This window comes from Pteronotus mesoamericanus, unplaced genomic scaffold (genome assembly GCF_021234165.1).
Source record: "Pteronotus mesoamericanus isolate MK-2021 breed Mesoamerican mustached bat unplaced genomic scaffold, CSHL_Meso_final contig_78, whole genome shotgun sequence".
Classification (NCBI taxonomy): Eukaryota; Metazoa; Chordata; class Mammalia; order Chiroptera; family Mormoopidae; genus Pteronotus; species Pteronotus mesoamericanus.
In genome coordinates this window covers 16,238,019-16,265,829 of record NW_026555258.1, presented here as the reverse complement: position 1 = coordinate 16,265,829, position 27,811 = coordinate 16,238,019, and the positions used below count along the sequence as shown (strand labels likewise).

The following is a 27,811-nucleotide window of genomic DNA, read 5'->3' as shown; positions in this document are numbered from 1 at the left end:
AATGGATTTCTGAGAGGTGTTTGAACAGGGAACAGAATGAGATCATGAGGGAGATGGCAGAAGCTATGCCCTGACCAAATAACCACACCGTTTGGACCACTGCACACTGATCTGAGAGTTGGCTGAATGCACAGTACTTTCCTGACAAACACCAAAAACCGTCTGTTGTTGAGTTATTGTTCCCCTTAACTAGAATGGAGTCGAACCTGGTCAGACAGTTTTCCAAATACCCAGAAGGCCTCTTAGATTCGGGATGGTCAGTTTGGCAGTTTCTGTTTTTTGTTTTTTGTTTTTATACACATTAATAGGTCCTATAATTCATACCATTTGGATAGGTGCCCTGAACGTTGTCTCCAAATTCTGACTCTGTGGAGGTGACAGGCAGCCAAAAGCTAATAGTACTATTGGTTTTATACTGGTGTGAGGGCCTTCCCTTTGCCTGGGGGCTTCCAGAGCACTGTCTGGAATCTTAGTTCACAGGTCTGTGACGAGAGAGGCTGGTCTTCGGAGATGGAAGAGACTTTGGAGAGATTCTGATCCAGCCCTTTCATTCTTCAGATGTGGATCCTGAGTTCCCAGGATGGGAAAGGAATAGCTCCAGGTCATACTGTGAGTTAGTGGTTGGGGCGTAAAGCCATCCCTTCTGATTCTCATGTGGGGCTCTGTCCACCACGCCATACTGCTTCCCTGCCATCTGTCTGAAATTTTCTTTTTAACCCTGGAGCTGTATCTTCCCAAGAGACAGAAGGAGAAGCATACTATTTAACACCCTTTGTGATTTCAGTCTTGTTCTAGAGTTTCCTTTTTGCCCAAGTGTTTGGATGGATGAAGTGCTATATGACAGAGGCCAGGAGAAAAGGTTCAGTCTGAACTACTGTATAAGAAGACGGACAACACATTCTCAAGAGGGAAGGTGTTTGTATCCACATACTGGAATTTATCCACCTGGACTGATATGGTGCTGTTGACTTGTAGGTGCTGCAGCAGGAACTGAAAGAGATTCTGGTATATCTTTTTGGTTTGCACTCCAGACTCACACACTGTCACCAGTGTCTGCTTTTTGACATCTTTGTTGATGAGAAGTTCCAACTTTAGGTCGACAGAATGTTCCGGGCATTTGACATGAAACTGTAGTTGGCAAATAATGAAGTACCAACCTGGGAACTGAATGACCAGGTTCCCGTCCTGATGTTTGACTCCATGGACGATGCCATCTTTGTTCCATGTCAACTTGGTTTTGTTTATGTGCTTTGATACTGGAAAGAGAAGAAAAAACAAAACAATTAAGGGGCAGATGTCAGGTGCAGACTAAGAAATGTGAAATCTTTTTCAAGGTTCCCCATTCCAGACCTATGTCTTGTATAATATTGTCTGCTGTCCCAACCATCTGAAATATTGTCTGTGTTACTCTTTCTAGGTGCTGCTTAATTCTTCTTTTTCTCTAATGCTCAAAGCTGGGGGTTAGAACACACAGGGTGTTGGACCTCTCTCTACCTCCTGCAGAATTACTTGACATTTAATTATTATATTATTCTATTATTACGATATCTTTGCCTTTTCAGACTACAAACTCCTGGATGTAGTCCCCTCAAGTTCTGGATTATCATGTTCACTTGTTTAATCAATCAATGAGTACTTGATCCATGGGGGGACTACTATTTGGTAGGCATTGCACAAAATACCAGAAGTAGGACATTTATTTTTGTTCAATTAGTAATCAATTTAGGCATCAAGATGTCCAGGAGAATCTCAGTCTGTTCCCTTTCACAATACTATGCATCCTTTAACCATTCATCATCCAAATTTTTAAATGTCTTCCTCTTTTTGAAAAGGCAGCTAAACATAAATGTAGATACCCCTTACATGCACACTAAGGAGCTCTTCTAAGCTGAGATATACAGAAAAGCAAAGTGTTAGCAGATCCTCCCAGGGGTGTCCAACCTGTGGTCCACAGGCCACATGCAGCCCAGGATGGCTATGTATGTGGCCCAACACAAAATCGTAAATTTACTTAAAACATTATGAGATTTTTTTGTGATTATATGCTGCAATGTATTTAATGTGTGGCCCAAGACAACTCTTCTTCCAGTGTGGTCCAGAGACGCCACGCAAAAGGTTGGAAACCCCAGATTATTTAAGCCAACATATTCATGTCAGAAGCCAAGTCTCTCTGGGCCCTAATACAGGTGAGCCAGCACTGAATGTCAGGGTGCCTTTCAGAACTGGGGAGCTGGCATGTTAGTTTTAATGGCCTCTATGCCTTCCCTTTAAACCTCCTTGCAATTCAATTGAGGAGGGCAAACTAATCTAACTGCAAAATTGAATTTCTAAAATGAGCAGAATGGCTATTCAGAGAATCTTGGCCTTCTCCTCCATATCTCATCTTTCTCAGTATAAGTGGCTCTAAGTATTTCATTTATAAGGGGGCTCTTTCCTTGCAGTAATATGCAAATAGGCCCTGTGCTGACTTGTTCATTAAGCTGTCAGTTTGGGGACAGGGCAATTTTGTGGTCCCCTTGTGAATAACTTGACAGAGGCAGAGATGAAGAGCCTGCTTCCCTTATATGAGGGAAGGTACTATGCACTTCGTCTGCAACTTGGAGGGGGCTGAACAGAGAGAGGTACAGGGGGTGGTGGGACATACATGCCTTCAGGGGGCAGGTAGTCAATAGAAGGAGTGAATGCAGTGAACTGGCTGAGGCTAGAGTAACTCTCTTCTCTTTCCCCTAAGGCATTTTAATTCACATTATAAAAGATGGCTTGCAGGCTAAACAGAACACATCTGCAGGTCACATTTGACCAGAGGCCTCTACTTGTGACCTCTGGGTTCAGAAGTCTCAGAGCGGGGAGAAAAGTCAGGACAACTGTAACTGAACAATAATAAATTAAAAAAAAAAAAGTTTTCCAAGAGAAAAAAGAGTCTCAGAAAGGCTGTAGGAATTGGCCTTCAGATAGTTGGGGTTCCTAGATTTGGTTACTGACCTTGGAGGTAGGCCCATGACTTCTTGAATGGAGCCCTTTCCAGGATATGTGAGATGTCCTCTGAGTAATTTCCTAAAAATGAAATCACACATTAACTGTACATCTCTACTCTGGGAACGGGAGACCCCAGATCTTTCCACTGCCCTTTGGTGGAGACCATTCCCATGCTGTTTCCATTTAGGGGCAAAGGAAATCTGTTTATTTTTTTAAAGTGGTTTATTACCTTTTATTTTTTTTTAATTCATGTTTTATTTAATAAATTTGATATGTTACATTTTGTAAATTTAAGGTGTACTGCATGTTATTTTGATTTAGTTATATATTGTGATATGATTGCCATTGAAGCAATATTTATCACATTACATCTTCATGGTACAATATTCACTATATTATACTATGCATTAGATTTCTATAGCTTATTTTTTCTTTTCTTTTTTTAAATTGTTGGCTCTATTACAGATGTCCCTCCTTCCCCCCCACCACTTTGCCCACCTCCACCCAGCCCCTGCCCCCCTCCCTTGGTTCTCACCACAGAAATCTGTTTATTTCTCATTTTGCCATCAAGTACCCTTGTATTTTAAAAAATGGATTGTTTCTACTCAGACTTTTACCAGGCTGTGGAAGTTGGGGGACAAAGACATATATGACCCAGGTTCCTGTATGTACCAGGTACCATTCTTGTCCTGTTACATATTTCACCTCACTTAATCTTTGAAGCAGCTCCTTAAGAGAGGTATTATTAAAATACTGAACTGGGTGCTTATACATATTTCAGCTAATTTAATTTTCAGAATAACTCTGCAAGGTTAGCCCTGGTGCCTAGACACGGTCAATGGTACAAGGTCAAGCAATGGTTGGAAATGCTGAGATTCACATCTAAGTCTGATTGATTCCAGAGGCCAGGTTTCCTCCTTGAGGCTGTTTTGCCAGACAGTAGAGATAAAAACATTCTTGTGCTCAACTGTAAGAGGATATAGGATCAAAGAAGCTTAAGCAGGGAGCCTGCTATCAGGAACTCTCTTAGCAGGGGAAAAAAGACAATGTTCATGTCATTATGGCTTAAAATATAAAAATATTGTATTAAATACACTCACTGGTGATGGTGGTTTAGCTTCTTCTTCTTGTAACTACTTTGTATGCAAATAACCAAGTTACACATTTCCTACAATGCCTCATGAATTCAACTTATTCTGGGCAAATTCCTTTTCTCCTTTGGGCCTTGCTTTCCCTAGCTGTAAAACTGGTAGGTCTATGACCTGACGTTGAGGTCTTTTGGATGATGTCATCATCAATTACTGTTCATTCTGTCCATCAGACACTAGGCAGCCATAGGCTGATCCCGTTGAAAACAATACACCATGCATTTGCTTACAGTACTTGCTGGGCTCACAGTCTTCCCAATGCCCTCTCCTCCCAGGCTGGGGAAAATCCCTCTTGGTTCTTCACAGCACTGGACTTGGAATAGTTGAACGTTAAGTGAAGAGTTCCCTCTGCTGTCTGAACAAGCTTGCTGCTAGGGGCACCTTCATCAGAGGCAGGGGGTCAGTTTTCACCCTTGCCTGCCCTCACCCCTTAAAGGGACTCTGATCCCAAGGTCTCTTTGGTGATTTGGGCTGGAAGGCCAGCTTCCAGGCTTCTGAACCCATCTCTTACTCATATTACAATGAGCGTTCTTGCCCTGCCTGTTTTAGCCCACAGCCCACAGTTTTGGGGTGTGTAAATTGAGACAAGATAGTAAGAAACTAGGATAGTAAGTGAGTAGAATGGGGAAACCTAGACAAGAAAATTAGATAAGACTAAACAGTTTGAGCAACTTAGAGCCAGCTGATGAGTCACAAGACTTTATTTTCCCTAACCAAGGACACTTGAGAGCAAATGGATTATACCTCTTCTACCTAACTAGAGAATACAAAGCTTTGATGCCCGGACGCTACAGGTATCTGGAGGAAGAAAGCAATACTAATGTGAGTGGAGAGAGAACACCAGAGCAGAGGGAATGAGCTTGGGAAGATGCTGCCAGACTCCCCATGTAGGCCCCCCTAGGAATGTCCCCCTCCCAAATTCCCATGTTTCCCCTACGTAAGCTTGCTTCTGAAAGTTCAAGGGAGGGGGGATATTAGGGTTTTTATCCTCCACCTTCTTAGATGGCTGGCCTCGGATATTAACAAACGTGCAATTATAATCCAATTCCTATCTCTGCTTTTTGGCTGAATGGTGACACACTGGCAGCACAAGTCCTCGACAAGGTTGCCCTCTGGTTTCAGAGTCAGGGCCAAAACACTGAGGGCTGCTTACTCTGCATCGTGATGGCTGTTGAGATCTCTCTGGCCCTGCCTCCTGTTTGTGGGATGTGGAACATCAAGTCAGAAGGAATCACAGGGAAGCACGTTTAGCTGTACCTCTTCTCTGCCGGAATCCCCTTTCTGACGCCAGTGTGCCTGCAGGATCAGGGCCAAGCTCCTCCACATGGCCTTCATGTTCCCTTGCGTTCTCATCCCTCACCTCTGTCCTAATAATCAGTAGTAGTGCTTGTAATAATAGTAATAGCTAATACATTTTGAGTGATAGCTATTTTCTAGGTACTTTACTAAGTATGTTACATGCATTATTTTACTTAATCCCCACAAGAAATGTATTATAATGATTTCTATCTTGTGCCTAAGGAATAAGAGTTTTAAAGGGTCACATGACTTGTTCTCATCCGCACAGCTGGTCAGTGGTAGAGTGGAGATCCAAACCCAGGCTGCCTGACTTTAATGCCTGAGTGGATTGCTCATTACTCCACTGGAATTTGGGGGCTTCTGGTGCCCCCAAACACACCATGTTGACTTGCCATTGACTAGGAATTCCCCTTCACTGGGCCCCTTTAAAACACAGGCTGGCTGTCATCCCCTGCCAGAGGCCTTCTCTGACCCTTCCCTCAGTTTGCCTATTTTCCTCCCCAGACCAAAAAGGGACTATCGCTTATATATTCCCCGCTGCCCAGTGCTGAAGACGCTCCACAGATATCTGTTGCTTTGAATCATCTAGTTCACCTCTTCTTCCTCCTTCTGTGGATAGCAGGTAAGTTTTTAAAGCACGAGTGAGGCAAACGGAGATGCTTGGCTTGCCTTTGCCCCCTGGGTTGGGATACACCTGGCCTCATTCTCCCATCGGTCCTGCAGGTTAGGTTCGATTAATGAGAGGACAAGACTCGTGCCGTGCCCTGGCCTGAGGCCAACACGTCACCCCAAGGACAGGCTCTGCTCCTAGGCCAGGGGTCTGCTCACACCATGCTGCATCAGGTGAGCTTCTGTAACCGGATGGCTATAAAAGTACAAGCTTGGGCTTGCCTCTCACAGAAGCGGGTTCTTTTTTTCTCTCTCTTTGGTCTTTGCATGTTAATGGGTTGACCTCAGTTGTAATTCTGAGAAACCCAAGGATGGGGAAAAAAAAAGTATTTGAAGCTTTTGCACTTCCTGAAGTCAAATGGTGTGGCATATTTTAATTTTTCTCAAAGAATCACTTAAATGGTTTCAAGTGAAAGGAAAAACATGGGCAACTGCCTATAAAAATGACATTGCTAAGGAATGGGGCTGGGCCCCAGGGCCCTGGAAGAGCTGCAGACGGGATGAGGGGAGTGGTTGAACCTGGAGGGAAGCCCGGAGGTGGCCCTGGCCATCTGTCAGGGCCGTTGGCAGGGAGGCGGGTGGCTGCTCTGCGGGCCCTGAACGCGAGGGCTGCGAGTGCACGTCTGAGGAGCTGATAGGCTCCACTAATGGCTGCTCCTGCTCTCATCCCCATGTCTCAGATGAGGCAACCGAAGGACCTTTACTAGGAACACACAGGTTACACTGGAAGTCACAGTACTGGGACTTCAAATATTCGACCAGTCAAGTGCTGTTCAAAGAGGCGTCGGCCTGCTTTGGGGGTCATGTGGCTCTTGTCAAAAGCTAGATGGACGTTTTATGTGTCTCGTGTCTCCTCAGCACCCTGTGAGTTCAGGATACGACTTTCTTTTTTGGTTCTGAAAACAGGAAGGAGTGACTTACCAATATAATGCTATGTACAGCTGGAATCCTGCAATGTCCCTGAATTTTGAATGCTGGGAGCACAGAAGGCAAAACATTCCCTTTTCATTCATTTCCCAGGTGAACATAAAGTCTAGGGTAGGGGTTAGTTTGAAGAGCTGAAGACTCCATGGGGAAAATAAGAAGTCATGGCCAAGTAGAAGGCCTGGGAGTTTGAAACTAGGAATTTCCCCTTTTTGGCCTCTCATGGCCCTAGCTAGATAAAGAGCAGTGTGGATTTGATGATCTAGAAAGGCCCTTCTCGCTTATTCTAGCAGGCTGTGTAGACTCAGCTATATATTGCCAGGCCTGCTATGGGATGGGGGACGAGGGGGGAGTCAGTCCTAGCTCCAGCTGTCTGCCTTTGTAGGCATGTTGCTCTTCCCCAGCCAGGAGACTAGCTTCTCATATTAGACTCCAGACACCTGCCATAATAGAACAGAACACTTCAGCTCTGGGGATAATCAGTTATGTAAAGCCTGGTTCCCTAAGAATGTCCATGCTTCATAGAAATCAAAGTTACCTGGCCCAGGCTTGGTAACTAGCTAATACGTGTGTTCCCTAATGTTACCCCCATGGCATGCTTGTCCTAGGTCACCCCATGAGTTAGTGGCAGAGGCAGGACCAGGGTCCAGGGCTCCTTACTCCCTCTGTTGGGCATTCCATCTTTCAGACAACTCAGGTACTCTTGTGGATTCTTCTGAGGACCAAGGCCTTCAGATGCGAAAGATCTGTAAACTGTTTTCCCAAGCTTTGGACTCCTCTGGAAGGATCATGAACTTTCTTAGGCTTTCCCCCCAACCCTGGGGGTGGCGGGGGAGGGGTGTGTGCAACCTGAAGAGAAACCTGTACCGTATGAAACCCTCCTGGCCAGTTGCACAGAGAGATGTTGCTTAAGGTAGTTGAAAGGATTGTGTTTTAGAAGTCAGAATAATGTCAACCTGAAGACTAGACCCCACTTTGAGATCTCATAAGGTTAGGCCTTGGAAGGGGCATTAGATGTCAAGTTAACCACAATCCTAGTTCTATGAGTGGGGAGACTGAACCCAGAGGAGCTGAAGGTATGGCCCAGATCCCACAGTAGGTTAGTAGCAGAACTGGGTTCAGAGCATTCTCAGCCTGAAGCACTGTCCCTGTTTTTTTGTCTTTTCATGGAGCAGAGATGGTAAAATGTAGGAAGAAGTGGCTTTGCAGCTACCACACTGGAATGAAAACAAGACAGTGGGAGGTGCTAGGAAAGCAAGCCTCTGGGCTCCCTCTTGTGGAAAAATGCCAGAAGGTGACTTCAGGCCCATGTGCTGAACCCTGCCTGCCAAGTCATCAGTCAGGGGCCGTCAGGCTGAATGTAAGATGCAGCAATGCCGAAGGTGGCAAAACAAACCACAGCAGCCATTGTAGCCAGATGGTATGTGGTCTGAGTGCCAGGCACCTCCCAGGTTGATATCAGGACTAGACAGACACGGTGCATCTCAAAACAAGCACCTGGGTTCTGGTTAAGGCTTTTTAGCTTCAGACCTGTCACTTCCTCTCACTGAGCCTCAGTTTCTGCACTTATAAAATGGGGATAATAGTCAACCCAAAATGCATGGATCCTGTGATGCAATGAGATGATGGATGTCAAGTGGCCAGTGCAGCATGTGCCTTAGAGGAGACAGCCAGCAAATGGTAGATAGTTCCTTCCTCCCCTCCTCCTCTTTTCCTAGTTGTTACAGTGGCCCAGCCTAATGCTTCCGCTGAGCAGAGTGATCTGGCTGATGAAATGCTCACTAAAACAAAGCTCCTGGCATTATCTGATGGGTGAGAGTCTCTCAGTGTACATAAGTGTGTGAGGCCATCTGACACTTCCAGAAAAGTGTGCAGAAACCTCCCTCCATCTGATGAAACACTTTAATCCTCCCAGGAAGGAGAGGAATTTGTCTAATAACTCTGCATCTACTTGGCCCTATCTTCTTATTCTGTCCGGCTGGCGGAATATCCGGGAGAGTCCCAGCAGTGACATCTAGGGGAGCATCTTCTCCATTGTCAGTAGAGTTTGGAATCAAAGTGAACCCCTAACCTAAGTTAAGGGTCATTTCAGCTGGATTTAACTTAACCTATTTCTTGATGCCACCAGGCCATCTAGTGATGGAAAAACTCCAGGATAAATGGCCTTGGATTTAAAAACAGCAGGTTTAGGGGATACCTTCCCTGCCCTGCTCAGTGTTAAGCACATAGAAAGTGATCAGTAGTACAAATTGAGATCAAGTTGGAGCTCATCTGAACCCTTGAAAGTTCCTGAGGATTGAGGAGTTTTTTCAATCCTGACTTGCTGAGGTTTGTAAGATAAACCTATTTGACCTTATGGGTATTTCCTTGGAATTCACTTACACTAAATGCAGGTCGAATTGATAGTATTGGGGGCATCTAAGAAGCACTTTTAAAAGTCTGTAATCTAAAAGACAAAGTAAATCTGGAGTCTTATGATAAAATCTGCTAACATTTTAAATAACGGTTTTGAAAACACTTCCCAGCTTATTCTAGATGCAGAAGTATGGCAGCACACTTAGAATGTTAGTCTAGGGATCAAAACGGTATGGTGCGCATTCTTCTCCTGCCACTTACTAGTCACTCAGCCTCTTTGGATTCTCCTGAAAGTGAGGATAAGAATAACCTCCCTTGAAGAGCTGCTGGAAAGATTAAATGAGATAATGTGTAATAACCCTGAGCTTTTACCCACTACCCAAAGTATACTAAAGAGTGGTTGGCTCCCATTCTGTGGTTCAGGGCTTGCACTGCTGGGCTTGTAGAAATTTCAGCCAACACACCTGGTGTCCAGAGGGCTTGGATGAAATAAATTATGAAGCCAATTTGAAGAATAGGCCTGTTTTCCCTCCCCTACTTCTCTTTCTTTCCTTTTTCCTTCCTCAAAGTATTTGAAAGATGAGGATTGTCTCTGGATTTAGAGACTTGTGATTTGTATGTCCTAAATTCAAGTGTACATTTTAATGTTTCTCAGTGATCAGAACACTTTTTCCCCTTTCTTCCCCTCTCCTGTTGTCTTCTATCTCCTCCTCTCTCTCCGCTCCTCCCTAGTGCCCCTCTCAAAGGCAGTGGGTGAGGATTAGGTATAGATTCTTTAGCATTCTGGGTGCTCTCCCCAGGACTCTATTTCAGTTTATTCTGGGTGGCCCATTTTCTATTTTCTTTATTGTGGAGTTAGCTCTGCCTTAAGAAAAAGACAGTTTAAGAGAGGGTTTGGAGTGAGTGTGTTTAAAGTAAATGGAGAAGCAGATAGGCTCTCTGAGGCCTGTGACTGACTACCTGAAAAGCAACTTGCCTCCTAAGTAGAGGTAGGTACCCCCTCTTGCTATGCAAAAGAAAAGAAAGCAACAATATCTGCTTGGTTGGGCTGTCTAGATACAGATCAATCCAGCTGATAGAAGAGAAATTTGCTGTTTTCAGTCTTTGTAGGGAAGGGGACTGCTGCTCCCCTACCTGCCTCTTCTGCTGCCAGGGCAGGATCCTGGTGGGGCTGTAACCATGTGGATCACAGCCATGTGACATCAGGGATAGCTGGGGATTGGTGAGTGTCTAGCCTGAGTGGTTTAGTTTCATTGTCTTCAATGGGCAGCTTTTCCTGTTTCTTTGGGAGTGGGTTCACGGGATTCAATTGGAGAGCCAACATCACTTGATCTCACTAATGCCTGCATTTTCTTTTTGCAAGAGTGGGGAGGAGAGTAGCCTGCCAAGCCATGCAGAATCTGTAAATCGTTAGAATGATAAAAAGATCAAAGAATATTGAGATATTTGCTTAATTCCTGGGACGTTATACCCCAAAAAGCAAAGTCCAGGCCAGGGTCAGGCCATCTGGCTTGCCCCCATCACTCCTGATATTTTAGAAAACAGAAAGTTCCAGTCACTGTAAGGGGAGGTGAGTTGCTCCAAGTCCCAGAGCTGGAGGGTAGGTATTCCAAAGTTCAACGCAGTTCTCTGCCTTTTGTACCTTGTCCTTAGCTGGAGGCTGAATTCAGGTGAGGGTGGGGAATGCAAGGAGGGAGTTGTCAGGACCCATGTGATCTATCCACTACCCTAAGGGCTTCTAGGAACCTCTGGATATGACGGGCACAGGGCACTCACAGAAGAGACAAACCTCTTCTAACTGGCAGGAGGGAAGGAATCATCCCAGATTTCATGACTCTTCAGCTGCAAAGCTAGCGCTTAAATTAGGCCTCTACATTCCCTGTCCTGGGCCATTTATGCTCCCCACCACTCCACCTCTTGCAGACCCATGTGGGTGGCCAACCTAATGGCCCTGTCTGCCTCAGAGTTCAGTGACAACGAGCATGCTTCAGCGACAGGAAAACAGACAGCTGCCCGAGCAGGTACTGAGGAAGCGAGGAAGGTGTTGGGAGGATCCCAGCCATGAGAAATGACAGGGGCCCCGGAAGGAAGGCCGGCCAGGTTTCACTAAGCACCTGGATGAGCAAAAGGGCTCCAAGGCAGGTCAGCCTGGATTTTGAGGTCTTGCTCCACTGCTTGTTAACGGTGCAATTGTAGGCAAGTCATTAAACCTCTCTGTGAACCAGTTTCTGTTCCTATAAGACAGAGGTAATAATATCCCCTGGGCCTGTGAGGAGTGCATGAGGGAATCGCAAAGCCCTCAGCCCCATGCCTGGCATACCAGTCTTTATTATTTTCAATCTGCCAGATCCTCAGGTCCTCATTCATATGAGGTGAGGGAATAACAGAAAAACTGCTTTAAAACTTGTCTACAGAGTTCCCTGAGGGCAGGGAACAACTGCCATTTGGTTGTAGGGATGTTGGGAAGTCCTGGGAGTGAGACTAAGGTGACAAAAATCTTTCTGCAAAATAGAGTCAGTAGAATTTTAATTTCTGCAGTTTAAGAGGGGAAGTTGTGTGTATGGGCATAAGGGGTGGAAATGGGGAGAAGGAGGATATAAAATAGGCAGGGAGGAGAGTGGGTCAGCATGCACGGCAGAGGGCGGGACCCTGGGCGGAAAGCTGTCCCTCAGGCAGTGCCCAGTGGCTGGAGTGGAAGAAGCCTTAGGAGAAGAGGGGGTGCAATTCTCAGGCTGCGTTGTCCTCTGCATAGGAGTGCACTGCCCACCAGCTTCTCTCATACCCTAAATCCTGCTGCAAACGTTGATATACACAAATGTTACTGTAGGAACTGTGGGAAAATTAAGCCAGAGGTGTCTGTATTCTGTGGTTTGGACAAATGAGCCATATAAAATGAGCACATGCAAGATTCAGAATATGGTGGGAACAGAAAATTGGAACAAGCAGTGAGGAGAAGCATCACAAGCCTCACTCTCCCTGCAGCCCTCCTAGATTCCTCATTGTATGGGGGGAGGGGTGGATGAAGCCCTTTCATTTGGGGGCAGAGGATGGTTGGGTTTGCTATTGCATTTCAGCCTCATAGTTGGCTCTGTGCAATTCTTATTAACTCCATTTTCTAGATGAGAAGAGGTGGGTGTGGTGGAAGGTTCTCCTGGCCAACAGTCCCGATGAGCCCTGGAGTCCTAAGCACAGTGGAGCAAGTGTGTATGGCTGCTGATGACCAGCATCCTGGCCAGGAGGAGGAAGCTTGTCTTGGGACTGAGAAACGCTTTCTCTACAAAAAGGGCTTTGGTTCCTGTGGTTTCCTTGCAGCTAATGGTCAGGCTGTGCTGGGTTGCTTTCGTGGTCAGACATGGCCCTGCTTCCCAGGTTCCGAGCTGCTACTGGCTTCCTGCTGATGGGGGCCAATGTCCATCAGCCAGTGGCACAGGGCTCCCTGAAAGTGCCTGACTTCTGTCCTTGTCTGCTCCAGTGACAAACCACATTCTGCCTCTGGAGCGTCCTCCTAGAAGTTTTTGGAAGATGGTTCCTCTCTGCCTGGAATATCTTGCAGTGGCTTTTCTAAAGGGAAAATTTGCTGCTTGTGCCTGTTTAAGACAGGCTTGCTGGGGGCAGAAACTGTGGCTGCAGATTTCCTCAAGATTATTGTAAGACTTTTTTTTTTTTATATTTACATATTAAACAACAGAATTATTGTAAAGTGTCACAGCTGGAACGACTTTCCAGTTCATTGAGTACATTGCTACATTACAGATGAGACCCAGAGGTACCATGTGCTGGAGTGAAGGTCAGTTCTGGAGTCCAGATCTTACATGCTTTCCACCTCACTCTCCTACCATGTATGCAGAGGGCCAAGTGAAGGGAAGAGCAGGCTTGCATTAATAGAAAGAGAAGGCCAGGGACCACACACAACAGGTCAGGGATATTTATGGCTGACGCACATCTTGCTGGGAAATAGAGCCTTGGATTCTGGTTCCTGCTCTGCAGGCAACTCCTTGGATGATTTTAGGCAAGCCTCATTGGTTGTATGGGCCTCAGCTACTCATCTGCAAAATGGAATCACTAATTCCCACTTTGTTCACTCACAGGAGGGAGGCTAAGATCTACGCAAGGGAGATTCTGGAAACTCTTTACCAAAAGTTCATTATTGTTTAGTCTGGTTGCAGAAACATTACATTGTGATCTGAGTTTGGTTTTGGATTAGTTTGTGTTCTGATCATTCACAGTGGTGGCCAAGATAAGAAGAGATCTAACAAGTGGTCTAGTCCATGGTGCCCACAATTTTGGATGTCATGGATTGATGAAATTTACTGCAAAATGAAAATTCAGTGACCCATACAGAGTCGGAAGCTTTTGATTTTTTCCTGTTGCTATCATTAAAACAAAACAAAATAACTTGGACAAAAAGCAAACCAACTTAATTTCCATCCATATCAGCTTCATGTTGTAAAAGAAAGGACATTTACTACACAGCAGAAAGAAAAAAAGAACTACTAAACTTCGCGACAGCATGGATGGAACTGGAGAGCATCATGCTAAGCGAAATAAGCCAGGGGGCGAAAGACAAATACCATATGATCTCACCTATAAGCGGAACCTAACCAACAATGCAAAGATGCAAGGAAAATATGACCAGCAGCACTGAAAGGAAAAGAAATCAACAGAGACAAGAGGGAAGGGTGGGGGGGCAGGGAAAGGGAAGGGAAGGGGAAAGTCAAGGAACATATAGCAAGGACTCATGGACAAAACCAAAGGGGAAGAGCTGAGGGAGGGAAAGAGGGAGGGGGCAAGGGAAAGTGCTGGGGGGGGAGGCAGAGACAAATGTATTTAAAAAGTAAATAAATTAAAAAAAAAAGACATTTTAACACTTTATAAAAAGACATACTCTCAGAGCAAAGGAGCCACCCCCACATTAAAAATTGTTGGCTATGGAAAAAGGGGCAACCTTGTCTGTCTTTTTCTGATTCCACTCTGGACTGTTGAAAACTATAACAGGGACAAAACCCCTAGGTAGGGCCCCCGTGCTTGGCAACTATGATGGAAGTTTTCTCCAGGTGCTGAACTGATTTTCTAAGGGGCTGAGGTCGCACTGCCTAATTAAAACTGTCCTTGTCACTGAGATCACATTCCTGCTAAGGAAAAGCCCTCAAAAAATGAAAAGTTCTGGTCCTACTTGAAAAATCTGGGTAAATATGGTGGTGAGATGGTAAGAGTTGGCAAGGGAAAATGACTTTTGCTCTGTGCCCTTGGTTTTCTGCAAGACTCCATGAGAATATGTGTTACATGTTGTGATGCCAAAGCCTATATTTTTTACATAATAGTGGTTAGCAAACTCTGGTCTGTGGGTCAAAGCCAGCCTACAACCTTATTCTGTAAATAAAGTTTTATGGACTCGCAACCCTGACTGCTCATTTGCAAAGTCTATGGCTGCTTGTGCACTACAACAGCAGAGCTGTCTAGTTGCAAGAAAGGCATTCTGACTTGCAAAGCTTAAAAATATTTACTATCCGGCCCTTTATGGAAAAAAATTTTTGCTTACCTTTTCATTATACCATGATTCTTTTTACTTTAATGTGACTGCCTACAGAGGAATTATAAGAATTGAGGTCACATGCTAAGTAATTAGAGACAAGGTTAAGATATTGTTGACAAAGCTATAATTATTCATCTTTCCTGAAAGATCCAGAATGCTTGTCTGTTTTGGGGCCTTTTGTCCCTACTTTCTAAGTCTCTGGGTGGCAGAGAGCAGGAGAGACATGGTTAAGGGAACTCCAAGTGTGATGATGTTGGCATGGCAGGCTATGTCTTAGATACTTATGTCCTCCTCTGGTCCCAAGAATGTTCTAGTGTCTTTACCCGGGTGCCTATGATGACCCACCCTTTCTCTTTTACTTTTTGTCTCTGAGCTGTCTTGTAATCTCAGTTCTAAAGATTGCAGAACTGAGATGGGTTAATGCTCTTGAGTGAAAAGAACACTCGATTAGAGATGAGGGCATCTGGGTTCTAGGCTTAGCTCCACAAAACCTTGGACACAACACTTCACTGTGTCTTATTTTTCCTCCTCTGTGCAATGAAAACATTAATCAGATCCCAAAGTTTTTCACCTTCAGTGTTAACTCTGCGTATCAGCCGTCTGGGGCTGATGGAGACAATAATGCATCAGTTAGTGACCTCAATGATAAAATATGTGGGGGGTGTGGAGACGAAGGTCTGTTTTCACAAGTCTTCAACTGCAATATGCATTTTGGCTACTAGCAGTTATTCAGTGATTACTATATATTGGTGGCCATGCTAAACAATTTATGGATGAGATCGGATTCTTCATGATTCATTCAGGCTTCTTGAATGCCTTCATAAGGTAGTAGTATTATTCCCATTTCATAGATAAAGAACTGAGGCTCCCAGGTAAGATACAGAGCCAAGGTTCATAACCACACTTGCCTGACTGCGGACTGCGAGCTTTTAACACAACGCTGCTTTGTGTTCCTGCCCATGTCCACGAAGCAGCCTATGCCAGAGGTAGAATTTTCATTAGTGGGAGAGTTGAGGGATGGTGGAAGACTTGTGGGGGTGAGAGTGCAGATCAGAGCCTGTTGTGATGAATCAGCTTTATCACCTCTGCCCCAGCAGCTTCCATCTCTGCCTCTACCCTCTTTTCTGTTGGGCCACGATGTTCTGGTTGTTGATCAACTATGATGTGATGAGGATGACTCACTACACATTTACTCTTAATCCCAAGGTCTTACCTCCTTTAAGAAGGAATAATCCTGGTGAGTTGGGAATGGAGTCCTAGAAGAAAAAGAAAGAGTGTGAGGATGATAATTCAATTGAAACAATTCACCATCCCCCGCCACCCCATTTTGATTGTCCTCAATGTACTGTGCTATTTAGCATTCATATTTCACTTGACTCTTGCATTTAAAAAAAATAAATCCATTGACTTAGTTATAATGTACTTGCTCATGCATTTGCTTGACAACATGCCTATCAGAAAAGCAGTTCAATTACTATCCACATTTCACAGGCAAGGAAATGGGGGACAGGGTTGAGAGGGGTAAAATGAAAAGTTTATGGCAGCTCAGGGACCACGAATTGCAACCAACTCCCAGTCTAGTGCTTTTATTTTTTTTTTCCACCTCCACATGTCTGATTTTTCCCCCCTTTGGTCAACCTAAGAACAATCCAATACAGTATATAAATATATGTGGGTTTATTTTTTCCATCTTCGATTCACCAAACAGTAAAACCAGGTTATAAGCAAACCTGGGAAGGTACATTTATCTCTCTCCTGTGGTTGGAAATTCTGAATTAATTGATGTTTATATGCCAAGGATCATGAGGATAACATAAATAATTAAACTGAGTTCCTGCCCTCTGGATTTATTGCAAGTTAAAAATTGACTATAATATCCAAATATTTATAAACATATAAATACATGCAAATATATATATTCATTGTATATTTTATATTATTTAGTCTATAATAAACAAATACATATCTCAATATTTACACAGATAAGTATGAAGTGGATAGAAACAGTTCTGTGGGAGGATCCCCTGGGTTGGGGCATTGCCGGGGATGAAAGGGAGGTCTTGTTGAAGTGCACTGAGCAAGCAGGCAACAGAAGCAGATGGGCACAGTTCTGCACCCCTAATACATTTTTCAGAGACTAACGTCTCCACAACTAGTCCCCCTTCCCCTTCTTTCACCTCAGCCATGGAGACACCCTCAGGTGTCCTACTAAGAAGGAATAAAGTGTCTTACTCATCTCTTAACCTGGCCAGGTTGAGATGTCCTGTGGGTCATTGGATTGCAATATTAATAAAGACCTAGAGAGGTGTGAGCACGTACATCGATGAGAACACTTTCCCCACCTCTATCAAAGCAAGAAGTTAGCAGCTGCCCATGTTTTATTTTCTTAGTGTTCAGTACAGACACCTAGTACCACATCTGCGGTTCCCCCTTTATTCTACCATCTTCCTAGGGGCTCTGTCTTTTGGTTTCTACTGATGACTCTTTTCCTGGTGAATAGATCTCTTCTCCAAACCCAAACGTGTCGTATGAGTCTGGGAAGTGTTCTGAAGGCAAAGCCCTAGCACAGCACTGATCTGGAGATGGCAGAAGTCAGTGTATATTTTGGGCTTCAGCTTTTCAGGAAAAAGAAAGTGAGCTTGGCTTGGCAGGTCCTTCCCTCTTTGCTCTCATATTCTATGATGTTATTGCTTCAGTCAAAAACTCTTAACCTAACTAACAAGGCCGCGCACTTGTGGTCTCTCAGTTATGCTTACAGGTCATAGGAAAACCTGACATCACAAAATTTCCCTCTGAGTTGCCTCTGTGATACAATAAACAGCATTTCAAAATTTAATTGGCACCTAATTTACTGCTGAGCAGGACCATCGCTTAGTGTGATGTTCAAATGGACAAAGAAAATCATCAATGTTCAGGTGTGGTACTAAAATCATTGAATTTTTTGGCTTCCCAGGAGAGTATGCAGGTTCAGTGAGAGAAGGCCAGAACAGCAAACCAGTGGGGCCATGCCAGGGGCCGCTAGCAGCTGGGGAATACCAGAGAATCATACATTCAGCCCACATGGAAGGAGCACCTGGTGTGTGCCAGGCACCAAGATGTCACTGGAAAACATCCTGTGGATTTTATGGCTCAGTCATTCAAGCAGTTTTTAAAAATGTATGAATAAATATATAATGAGAATTTCAAGTCACGGCAAGGGCTATGAAGGCAGAGTCTGAATATTTCAAGATTGTACAGTGGTTCCCTCTTATCTAAGGGGGATACATTCCAGGATCCCCATTGGATGCCTGAATCATGGATAAAACTAAACCCTCTATATACTGTGTTTTTCCTATACATATTGACCTTTTCACTTAAATAATACCCAAACTGCTAGCATCACTATTGATGGCTTTGGAGCCGTTAAGTAAAATAAGAGTGACTTGAACACGAGTGCTGTGCTAAGATACCGTGACAGTGGGCCTGATCACCGGATGGCCACTACATGACTAACAGGTGGGGAGCGTATGCAGCATGGAAACACTGGACAAAGGCGTGATTCATATTCTGGGCAGGTCAGAGGGGGATAGAAGGGGTAATGGTGAGATTTTATCGCACTCAGTTGTTTATTTCTGGAACTTTCCACTTAATATTTTTGGATCACAGTTGAGCACGGATAACAGAAACCACAGATGAGAGGTGGGGGGAGACTGCTGTACTCCTTAGGCACTTGGAATTAAAATGCACATTCTGACTCTGCAGGTTTGGGTGGAGCCTGGGAGCCTGTATTTCTGACAAGCTCGCAGGTAATGATGATGCCCCTGGCCCACAGAACACACGTTGGATAGCAAGCTTGTACGAGATAATATCTGGGAGGAGGACTCATTTATATGGGGGTCAGGGAAGGCCTCTGTCTAACATTAGAGGGCTTTTTGGTTTCCTAACTTCAGATAGGAGATGTCAAAAACAAGGCATCTTTGTGCAGGAAAGCATCCTGTGGCTTAAACTTTTACCCAGGGCCCAGGGCAGCCAAGACAGGAGTGTGACGACTACTCTTTTAAAGAGCTCTTGGGACAAGTCCTCCTAGTTCTCCTGGCAGCCCATGGTAGACAAGGTCAGAGTCAGAGCCAGAGGAGAACCTAGACATCTTTCAGTCCATCAAACTAATTTTACAGAAGAGGAAACCAAAACACTCATGAGTTAGTGGCAGATGTGAACTGAAGTTCTCTGGTGCTCCTTCCACTTCCCAGGAGTAGTGGCCATCTTTAGAAGCCAGTGATGGGAAAGCTCAGTTTTTCCTCCTCTCCCCTCCTGTTTGAAGATAGGAAAGCAGGGTATAAAGGAATGATGACTTCTAAAATTGGCTGAGGACTGTATGTGCCCTAGGTACTTTGCTAAGTGCTGTCTATCAATTCCTCCGTGGCAGTCTTAGAATTCTCTCCCACATCTTGCATAGGGATCTGGGTCCTGGCTGGGGAAATGAGCCATCTTGCTCAGCGACTTGGCTTTGAGGTGAAAAGTACACAGGCTCGACACAGACACATCCAATGGACCCTCCCTGGTTGTCATTCTCAGCCCCACTGGGTAGCTCAGGAAACTTCATCTCCATGGTTACCAACCAACTACACTGCCTTCAGCGCTTTTGGTTCACATTCTGGATGTCTGATGGAAGTCCCCAACAATGTTTCTGTGCATGGAGGGAGGAACTGTCACATTAAACCTGCTCATCCAGATGAAATGACCCAATCTAAATCATCTTCTCTGCCCAGGACTCTGTTTTCTCATTTCTTTTAATCATTGTGATTAGAGGACTAATAATCCTACAGTCCACTGTGTTCTTGCAGACAAAATAAGATGTTGGATATAAACTATTAGTGTGTGCTTGAAAATGATACCTATTTTGCCTACTTTCTTGATCTTAATGATGTGCTTATGTTGCCTCACCACCTTGAAAGGCCATTTCCTTTCACAGAGCAATGCTGTGCAGAGGAAAACAACTCCCAGATTTGCTTTTGACAAAATAAGCCCTCTCAGATTGAAAATGGCCAAAGGCAACTAATGTTTGGAATATGCCAGGGGGAATCCATATCTCCTTCCTTACTGGACTCATGCTGTCTTATAAGGTGGGCCATGAAGGTCTTTGCCAGGAAAGCCTCTCTTCTCCCTCTTTTTAAAAAGACTATGTTTTTCTAGCGAGAGGGGAGAGGAGGGAGAGAAACAGCAATGTGCGAGATAAACATAGATTGGTTGCCTCTCTCATGTCCCCAACTGGGGGCCTGGCCAGTAACCCAGGCATGTGCCCTGACCTGGAATCGAACCAGTCACATTTCAGTTTGCGGGACGACGCCTGACCCACTGAGCCACACCAGTCAGAGTGCCTCTCTTATTTTCAAGCTAACATGATTAACCACTTAATCTTCTGGGGTTAAATTCTTTACGTTCATTACTTTATTTGGTATTTACCCCAAGAGTTAGTGACTAACCAAGACTTAGAGAAGTGACAATGATTACAGAGGGTCCCACAGATAATAAGTAGTGGGAAAGGATTCAAACTCAGGTGTGTTGACTTGGATGACATGCCATGTTGCTTTTCCAAGGAAGTGCAGGATTAACCTGAGGCAGAAAATCCTCTGAAGCTACAAGAAAGCAGATGGAGGTCATAGAAAATCCCCAGGAGAAAGACAAAATCCACTGAAGGAGGTGTAGCATTTGTCTTTGTATGGTTAGTGAAAGTGGGAATTGAAATAGAGTGGCTTAAAGCAGTGATTCTTCCAGGGGGGGTCTTGTTCAAATGCTGGTTCTGATTTAGTGAGTCTGAGATGGGTTCTTAGGTTTTGCGTTTCTAAAGAGCCTCTGGATGATGCCCTTCTTGCTGAATAGTGAAGGCTTAAAGACATTACTCAACAAGCAATCAGGGCACCTAAGGAATGGGGAATGGCTATGGGAGGCTGAGTGTGGAGCTGGGCTCAAATAGGGGTTTAGAGAAGCTTCTTCCTGGACTGCTGACGGGAGTGGCATCCTATTCTCTTACTTTCCTCTATCAGTGCTTCTTGCCACTTAGGCCTACCTCTTGCTGCTACCCTGCGGTCTGGACTGACCACTGTTCTGGCTCCGCCCGTACTCTCTTCGTGCCTAGGCTGGCCTTCCTCTGGAATATACCTCTGCCTCACCTGGAATGCCAAGTCCCAATTCTGCCTGTCACCATCCTTCTAACAGAGAGCTCTTCCTCACTGAAGAATGCCAGCTCATAAATGTGGAAGGAGTGATAGAATTAGGCAATCATCATTCTTCTACCCTCAGTGTCTTAGCTGATTCAGACAAGGGTCACTGAGGGTGCCAAAACCACTGAGTGAAGGATATTTACTTGTCCTCAGAGTATTACCCTATAGATTGCTTATTAATAAGAAAAAAAAGTATTTTACAAAAGAGATAGCCAGTGGTTACCACCTTAATCAAGTGACTAAACATTATCGCCAGTAATGGGACAGCCTGACAGATGTCTCCAGCAATGCTACAATAAAAAGTATATAACATTACCTATGCACTATAATTGCCAAAAATGTTTCACCTGCATATAATCATGAGAAAACATTAAGACAAATCTAAAAAGTGAGTTATTCTACAACAGAACTAGCCTGGACGCTTCAAAAAAGTCAATGTCATAAAAACAAACAACAAAGGGCACAGAAGGTTTTTAGATCATTGCTTCTGACACTTGAATGTGCATATACATCATCCAGGGGCCTCGTTAAAATGCAGATATTGATTCAGTAAGTCTAGAATGGGGCCTGAGATTGTGTATTTCTGATAAGCTTCCAGGGCTACCCTTTAAATAGCAATGTTTAGATGAACAGATATAGCCAAATGTGGTGTTTGACCTGAGAGTCTATTCTGGGTCCCCAAACACAGCAAGGCACAACCTCTGTAGAAAATATCTTTGGACCAGTGGGAAGATCAAAATACGGACTGCATATTATTATTAGATCTTACTGAGTTAATATTAACTGTCTTGGCTGCGATAATATCTTTGCAGTAAGTAAGAAATGGGGGCTGAATACATGTAAGTAAAAGGTCACACTGTCTGCAACTTACTTTTATAGAGAGAGAGAGCACACAAATACGGCAAAATATTAACACAATGAATTTAGGTTATATGGGCATTTACCATTCTAGTTTACTATAGGTTTGAACATTTTCAAAATAAAACTTTGGGCATAAGATGTGATCCTTCTAACCCTTGAAGGAAGCTCAGCTTGCATTCCAGCTCTTCTGTAAACCCGTGTCTCACTCTAAGCAGAAATTCTCTTTCTCTCCTGTGGTCTGTGGCATTCTGTGCCATTCATCCCTGAACTCAAGCTCTCGGATATTTGGGCCCCACTCCTCAATCTAGAGAATTCCAAGAAAACAGAAGTCCTGCCCTGTTCACTTGGTCCTCCCATCATAGCCCATCACAGGGCTTGACCCTGAGATTTTCAGAGGATTTTTTTTTTTTCACTGATAAATTGAATGCATGAAAGAGAGTAACTTGGGTAGAGGGAAGTATTACAGGGCATTTCAACTCATCTCTTAATTTTATTTGAACTATAAAGTAAACAAACAAAACCCCATACTACCACTCCAATCACTACCCTTAAACAGGTATTTAGTTCCACTCTTGGTAAGGATACATTGTCTAAAAAAGGAATTTTCTTTGATTATAAAGAGAAAGAAGGCAGCTACTTTCTTTTCTTTCCAGAAGGGGTCTCCTCAGAAACCTAATGATCCAGTGGAACTGCAGACTGGTATAGCCACTGTGGAAAACAGTATGGAATCTCCTCAAAAAACTAAAAATGGAACTGCCTTTTGACCTGGCAGTTCCACTGCTGGGATTATCCTGCAAGAATTCTGAAACACCAATTCAAAATAACCTATGCACCCCGATGTTCATAACAGCGCTATTTACAGTAGCCAAGTGCTGGAAGCAGCCTAAGTGCCCATCAGTAAATGAGTGGATCAAAACGCTTGGTACATTTACACAATGGAATACTACACAGCAGGAAGAAAGAACTCCTGGAACTGGAGAGTGTTATGCTAAGTGAAATAAACCTTGCCGTGAAAGACAAATACCATATGATCTCACCTATAAATGGAACCTAATCAACAAAACAAAAAAGCGAGCAAAACAGAACCAGAGACAGGGAAACAAAGAACAAACTGACAATAACCAGAGGTGAGGGGGAGGAGGGTAATGGGGGATGAAGGGGAAGAGTCAAGTCAAAGAGCGAGTATGAAGGACCCATGGACAAGGACAGCAGGGGTGGGGGAGCATTGAATGTGGGAGGTGGGGGGCAGGGGAGAGAAATGGGGGGGAAATGGGGACAGATGTAATTGAAGAACAATGAAAAAAAAAAAAGAAAACGTAATGATCCTGAGCCTTTTGCTTTGCTTTAACTTTTTGAATGTGAATAGGTCTCTTCAGGGGCTGGCAAACCCCAATCTCTGGGTTTATAAGAGAGATGTCCCTAAGACTGAAGACCTCAGAGTTCCTTGAAATGTAAATATTTCTGGGATCCACCTCATAGCCCACCTCCTTATCTAATTAACCCTTTGTCTCTGTAGGAGATGAGACTTTTTGTTTGTTTGTTTTTGCTTTTGCTTTGCTGTATAAATTGTGTGAAATTTCATCCTGACATATATGTGGGACTATGCTATGCTAACATAATAATAAATCACTTTTCTTTCTTTCTGTATTGAGGTGAAGAGGTGTCTTTTTGTTGGTAGTACTTTTACATCCTCAAAAGTATATTGGTACAACTTCTTTGGAAGCTGACTGACAAAATTCCACTAAGAATTTATCCCAAGATATACTGTTAGACATGCACAGCAAGAAAAATTCTAGAAAAAACATTAAGTGTCCTTCATTAGGCACAGATAGAATAAATTATGAAGCAGTCATACAGTAGAATACTATGCGACTCCTCAAAACAATAGCAACTGTATTGGCATGGAAGGATCTCTAAGCTATACTGTCAAGTCAGTAAAGTAAGGTGCAAAATTAAGGGTTTGCTATAATCATATGTATATACTATATATTTGTAGATACACAGGTTTTGGGAAGAGTAAGGATTAATCTGTCAATGGTCGTTTTCTCAAGAAAGAGGGATTGGTAGTTGGGTGGGGAGGGTATAAGAGATTTTTACTTTTTTTCTTTCCTCTTGTTTCCTGTTTACTGTTAAGTAATATCAATATAATATTTTATAGTAAATATACTGGTTTTAAATGTAAAATAAAGCAAAGTGCAACCACCACACAGACCTAACAGATATTACTAGACTACTGTCGCCCAAGCAACATGAAAGCAGGGTGTCTGTTGGCTTTAAGTCTATATATAACCCCATTGCTTCGAACAGTATCGTGCACACAGTATATGCTCAATAAAAATTTGTAATTGAAACCTAAATGCCTTTTTTGTCTTGACCAAAAAGCTTGACCTTGGAGTTACTTGATCTTAAGGACAAATCTTAAGGCAATTTTTGTTGATTTTCCAACATGTCTTACATCTTTTCTTGTCTATTCCTTTGTTCATTGTTGCTCTATCAAGCAGAAGTGCCCTCTCCTTTGATCTCCCTTCTCTGCCTGTTGGAAATTATACACCTCTTTCAAGCTAAACTGAAACTTCAATCTCCAGTGAAGTTTTTTTTTAAACCTGCCTGGAAAAATGATTTGTCTCCTTCACTCAAGATCTCATGATAGCCCTAGGTGCCTACCTCCCATCACTTACTGTGTATTATGACTTGTTTTAATTGTGTCTGTACATGTGTCCTTTTACCTGCAACTGTGACATTTTAGGCTAGTAAAACCATTCTCATGATTCCCCACCCCTGCCCCCATCCATCCTCACAGGTATAGTGCTATGTGGCCATCAGCCCATTTAATTTTAATAATTGGGGTGTGAGTTTCAGTTCCTTGGTTATCTCCCATTGATTTTTTTTCCAGAAGTCCTGTCGAAGTCTCTTCATTTGTATAAGCTATACGTATCCTAAAATTCAGCCTGCATTCCCTCTTCCTGCAGGAAGCCTTCCCTGATACCTTGAGCTCCAGAGAATAACCCTTCTTATCTCTTATAACCATTATAAACCATTAATATATTAACAATTTATTGGAACTGACATGTGTAAAACACTTAATATCAACAGTGCTTTCAAGTAAGTAACATTTTTGAGGCTAAGAAATCACAGCATACCAAACCGTACAATCAGATTGTGAAATGAATCTTTTCACACCCAAACATGAAGTCTAAGTCAAAGAAATGAATTCACAAACAGATAAAGCTCCTCAGAGAAGACTGAGAACAAAGTTTTGCAGTGCTCCTGTTGCTGTACATATTGGAAAAGAGAATGCTTTCTTGTTATACAATCAGGCAGTGGACTCTACCACTTTCTCAGGATGACTTAGTTTAAGTCCTGTCCCCTTCCTCTTCCTCATTTTCCACATTTACAAAAACAAGGCAGAACGACCCATGCCAGCTCCTTTATGAAAAGAATCAAGTCAACTAAAAGTGGGATTTGGCTAAGAACCATTCTGGAGCTTTCTCTGGCTTCAAATGTCATCCCCACCACACCCACCCCGTCCTCTCTCTTGCTCGCTCTCTCTCTCTCTCAGCAGTTCTAGATGCAGCCTTTAACTGGACTTTAAAGGCCACTTCAGTTTCTTTTCTTTTTTTAAAGGCCAGTTCAGTTTCTTTTGCCATTGGTTCACATCAAATTAGAATTACAGAAAGTATAGAGCCTTTATCAAAACAGAAGTGCCCTGGAATGTTTTCAAAAGTATTATTTTTAGTAGATGTAGATAAGGCCATTAAATGATGAGTTTCACACATTCTACTACCTAAATCAAATATTAGCAATTATTTCCTTTCACTTTTATGGAGATGCAAGACCCAAAGCTTCATTTAAATTTCAAAGCTTGAGGATACTTGAGAAAAGATACCTGAGCCTTCTAAAGCCTGTTTGGGTTTTGTTGTTTTTGTTTGTTTGTTTGTTTGTTTTTAGTAATCCATAAATTATAGAGCATTCAACTTAATAGAACTGAAGGAAAACCAGAGCAAATTCTGCAGGATTGTAATACCGTAAAAAATGAGAACTATGTAGGAACAAACAGAAATGTTCTCACTTTGGCAGGTGGGGAGAGGGTATAGTGCTTGAATCATTAAAATTAACAAAAACTTTACCTAAAAACGCATCAGCAATCTATACTTCCAGTACACTGTCTTTTAATCATACATACTGGTGGAGTCTGTAAACACCAATTTTCTAAAATATAAAGAAGTTTCCTCCGTCATCTCTTCTGTTTTTGCAACAAAGCTTATCATTTATTTCAAACAAAGTTAATCTGAAACAGTTTGACTCTCCTGTGTGCACTGTTGTGCTTGTAGTTTTAGTATTCTGAGCAGTCTCAGGGGCAACAGGTGTTAAAAACATTTCTATACCCTGCCTCTATGCTCTGTTTCTTGTGACACCCTAAACCCTTCACAGCAGTGACTTGGGAGGAAGCTCGCAATTTGCTTTGTGGGTTTTAATGCTGCAATGCCTAAAGCTCTAAGCAGCCCCGGTCTTCTCTTTCGTCTCCTTCCCTTACAGACACTTGGCCTCTGAAACTTAGATCTGTGTTTTAAAAAACAAGAAGCCCCTAGCAACGGACAAGGCCTCAGAAATCTCAGGAACATTTGGACAGAAAACAGAACCTGGAAATCTTGTCTGAAGACCTTGAAGACATGATAATAAGTTGTGCGAATAGGTTACCTGGTTTCCTTATTGCTTCCTTTCCTGATACAAATCTCTGGCTCTGCAAGGTTTAAGTCTTAATTTCTCAAAGCCTGTAGCTCCCCTGACCTCTTTTGGCTCATGGGAGTCTGGAAAGTTTGAGATGATGTCTCAAAATATTCTTCTTTCGAAAGCCCAGAATATTTCAGAGTTAAGTTCCTGTTTCTTTTCTCCCTTTCTCTACATGAAATATGTATGTTTTTTTAACCTTTCAACTAATTTATTAGTTTATTCCTAAGGACCTCTGGAGAAAACTGAATATGAATCAGAAAGGAAAGGCGAGAAAGATAAGTCCACTTACCGTCTTCTGAACTACCAACACCATAATGGTTGCCACAGCAAAGATGAGACACACAGCCAGTGTGGCTGTGGTGAAATAGAAATAACGGCCAGTGGTTCCCAAGTGGCTGGTGACGGCGGAGCCTGTTGGTTCATGCATGGCTGTGTCTTGAGAAGGGGCCACTCGGCTGAGTGCTTGCTGCAGTCCTGGGCCCATTCTTATATAGTCTTCCCCACATCACACCTTATCTCTCCTCATCTGATTCGGTTCTGGGCCCATCTCGGTTCCAAGAAGGATTCTCCCCTGCATCCTGGATCATGTGACTTGGAAAAAAACCTTCACCAGCTGCCTCGCGAAGCAACTCTTCTCTGGGGGCGTGAGGTGAAAGTCTGCAGCAAGGGTGGGGGAGAGGCTCATTTTTCATCGCCAGGGATTAATTTGAGTGCAGAGAAACTGTAGCTACACAGAAGATGGCTGATGTCAGAGGGCGAGTAGGAAAATGACAGTTTCCCTATTATGGGGGGTTGGGGGATGGGGAGGTGCCTGCGCGTGCACACACAAGCAGAGTCACTTCTGCTTCGTTCAGACACAGCCGCAAAACGTCTTCCGGCTCGAGATGCTGCACGCTCTCTTCAGGGAGGCTTGCAGATCAGGAGATCTTGTCAGGAAAAGTCTCTTTGCTGGGCCTCAGGGAGGTTGGATTCCTCGGGTTCCCTTTGACAATATTGCTCCTGCTGAAAACTGGAACTGCTACCAGATATCTGGGAAGGAAGAGCCAACGAATGTGGAGATTTATCCAAAGAAGGACAAGCTCGTGGCAGGATAAAATTTGGGGATAGGTGCAAAG

At 43.6% G+C, this 27,811-nt stretch overlaps 1 protein-coding gene across 1 annotated transcript; it reads right to left on the bottom strand.

Annotated features, from left to right (window-relative positions):
- Positions 1–46: 46 nt before the first annotated feature.
- TNFSF8 (TNF superfamily member 8) lies at positions 47–27,442 on the bottom strand. Its single transcript, XM_054584483.1, has 4 exons — positions 26,986–27,442; positions 16,118–16,160; positions 2,983–3,054; positions 47–1,256 (listed from the first exon to the last, which is right to left on the bottom strand). The coding sequence occupies exons 1-4, from the start codon at positions 27,178–27,180 to the stop codon at positions 862–864; spliced, it is 705 nt and encodes a 234-aa protein (XP_054440458.1). The 5' UTR covers positions 27,181–27,442; the 3' UTR covers positions 47–861.
- Between the last annotated feature and the right edge of the window lie 369 nt (positions 27,443–27,811).

Bases quoted from the DNA above. Each gene is read 5' to 3' on its own strand.
- TNFSF8 (XM_054584483.1), bottom strand. From the start codon at position 27,180: ATGGGCCCAGGACTGCAGCAAGCACTCAGCCGAGTGGCCCCTTCTCAA. The intron at 16,161-26,985 runs GTAAGTGGACTT...TTTTTCTTCTAG, and splicing joins TGTTGGTAGTTCAGAAGACG to GACTCCATTCCCAACTCACC. The intron at 3,055-16,117 runs GTAAGACCTTGG...TTTCATTTTTAG, and splicing joins ATTATTCCTTCTTAAAGGAG to GAAATTACTCAGAGGACATC.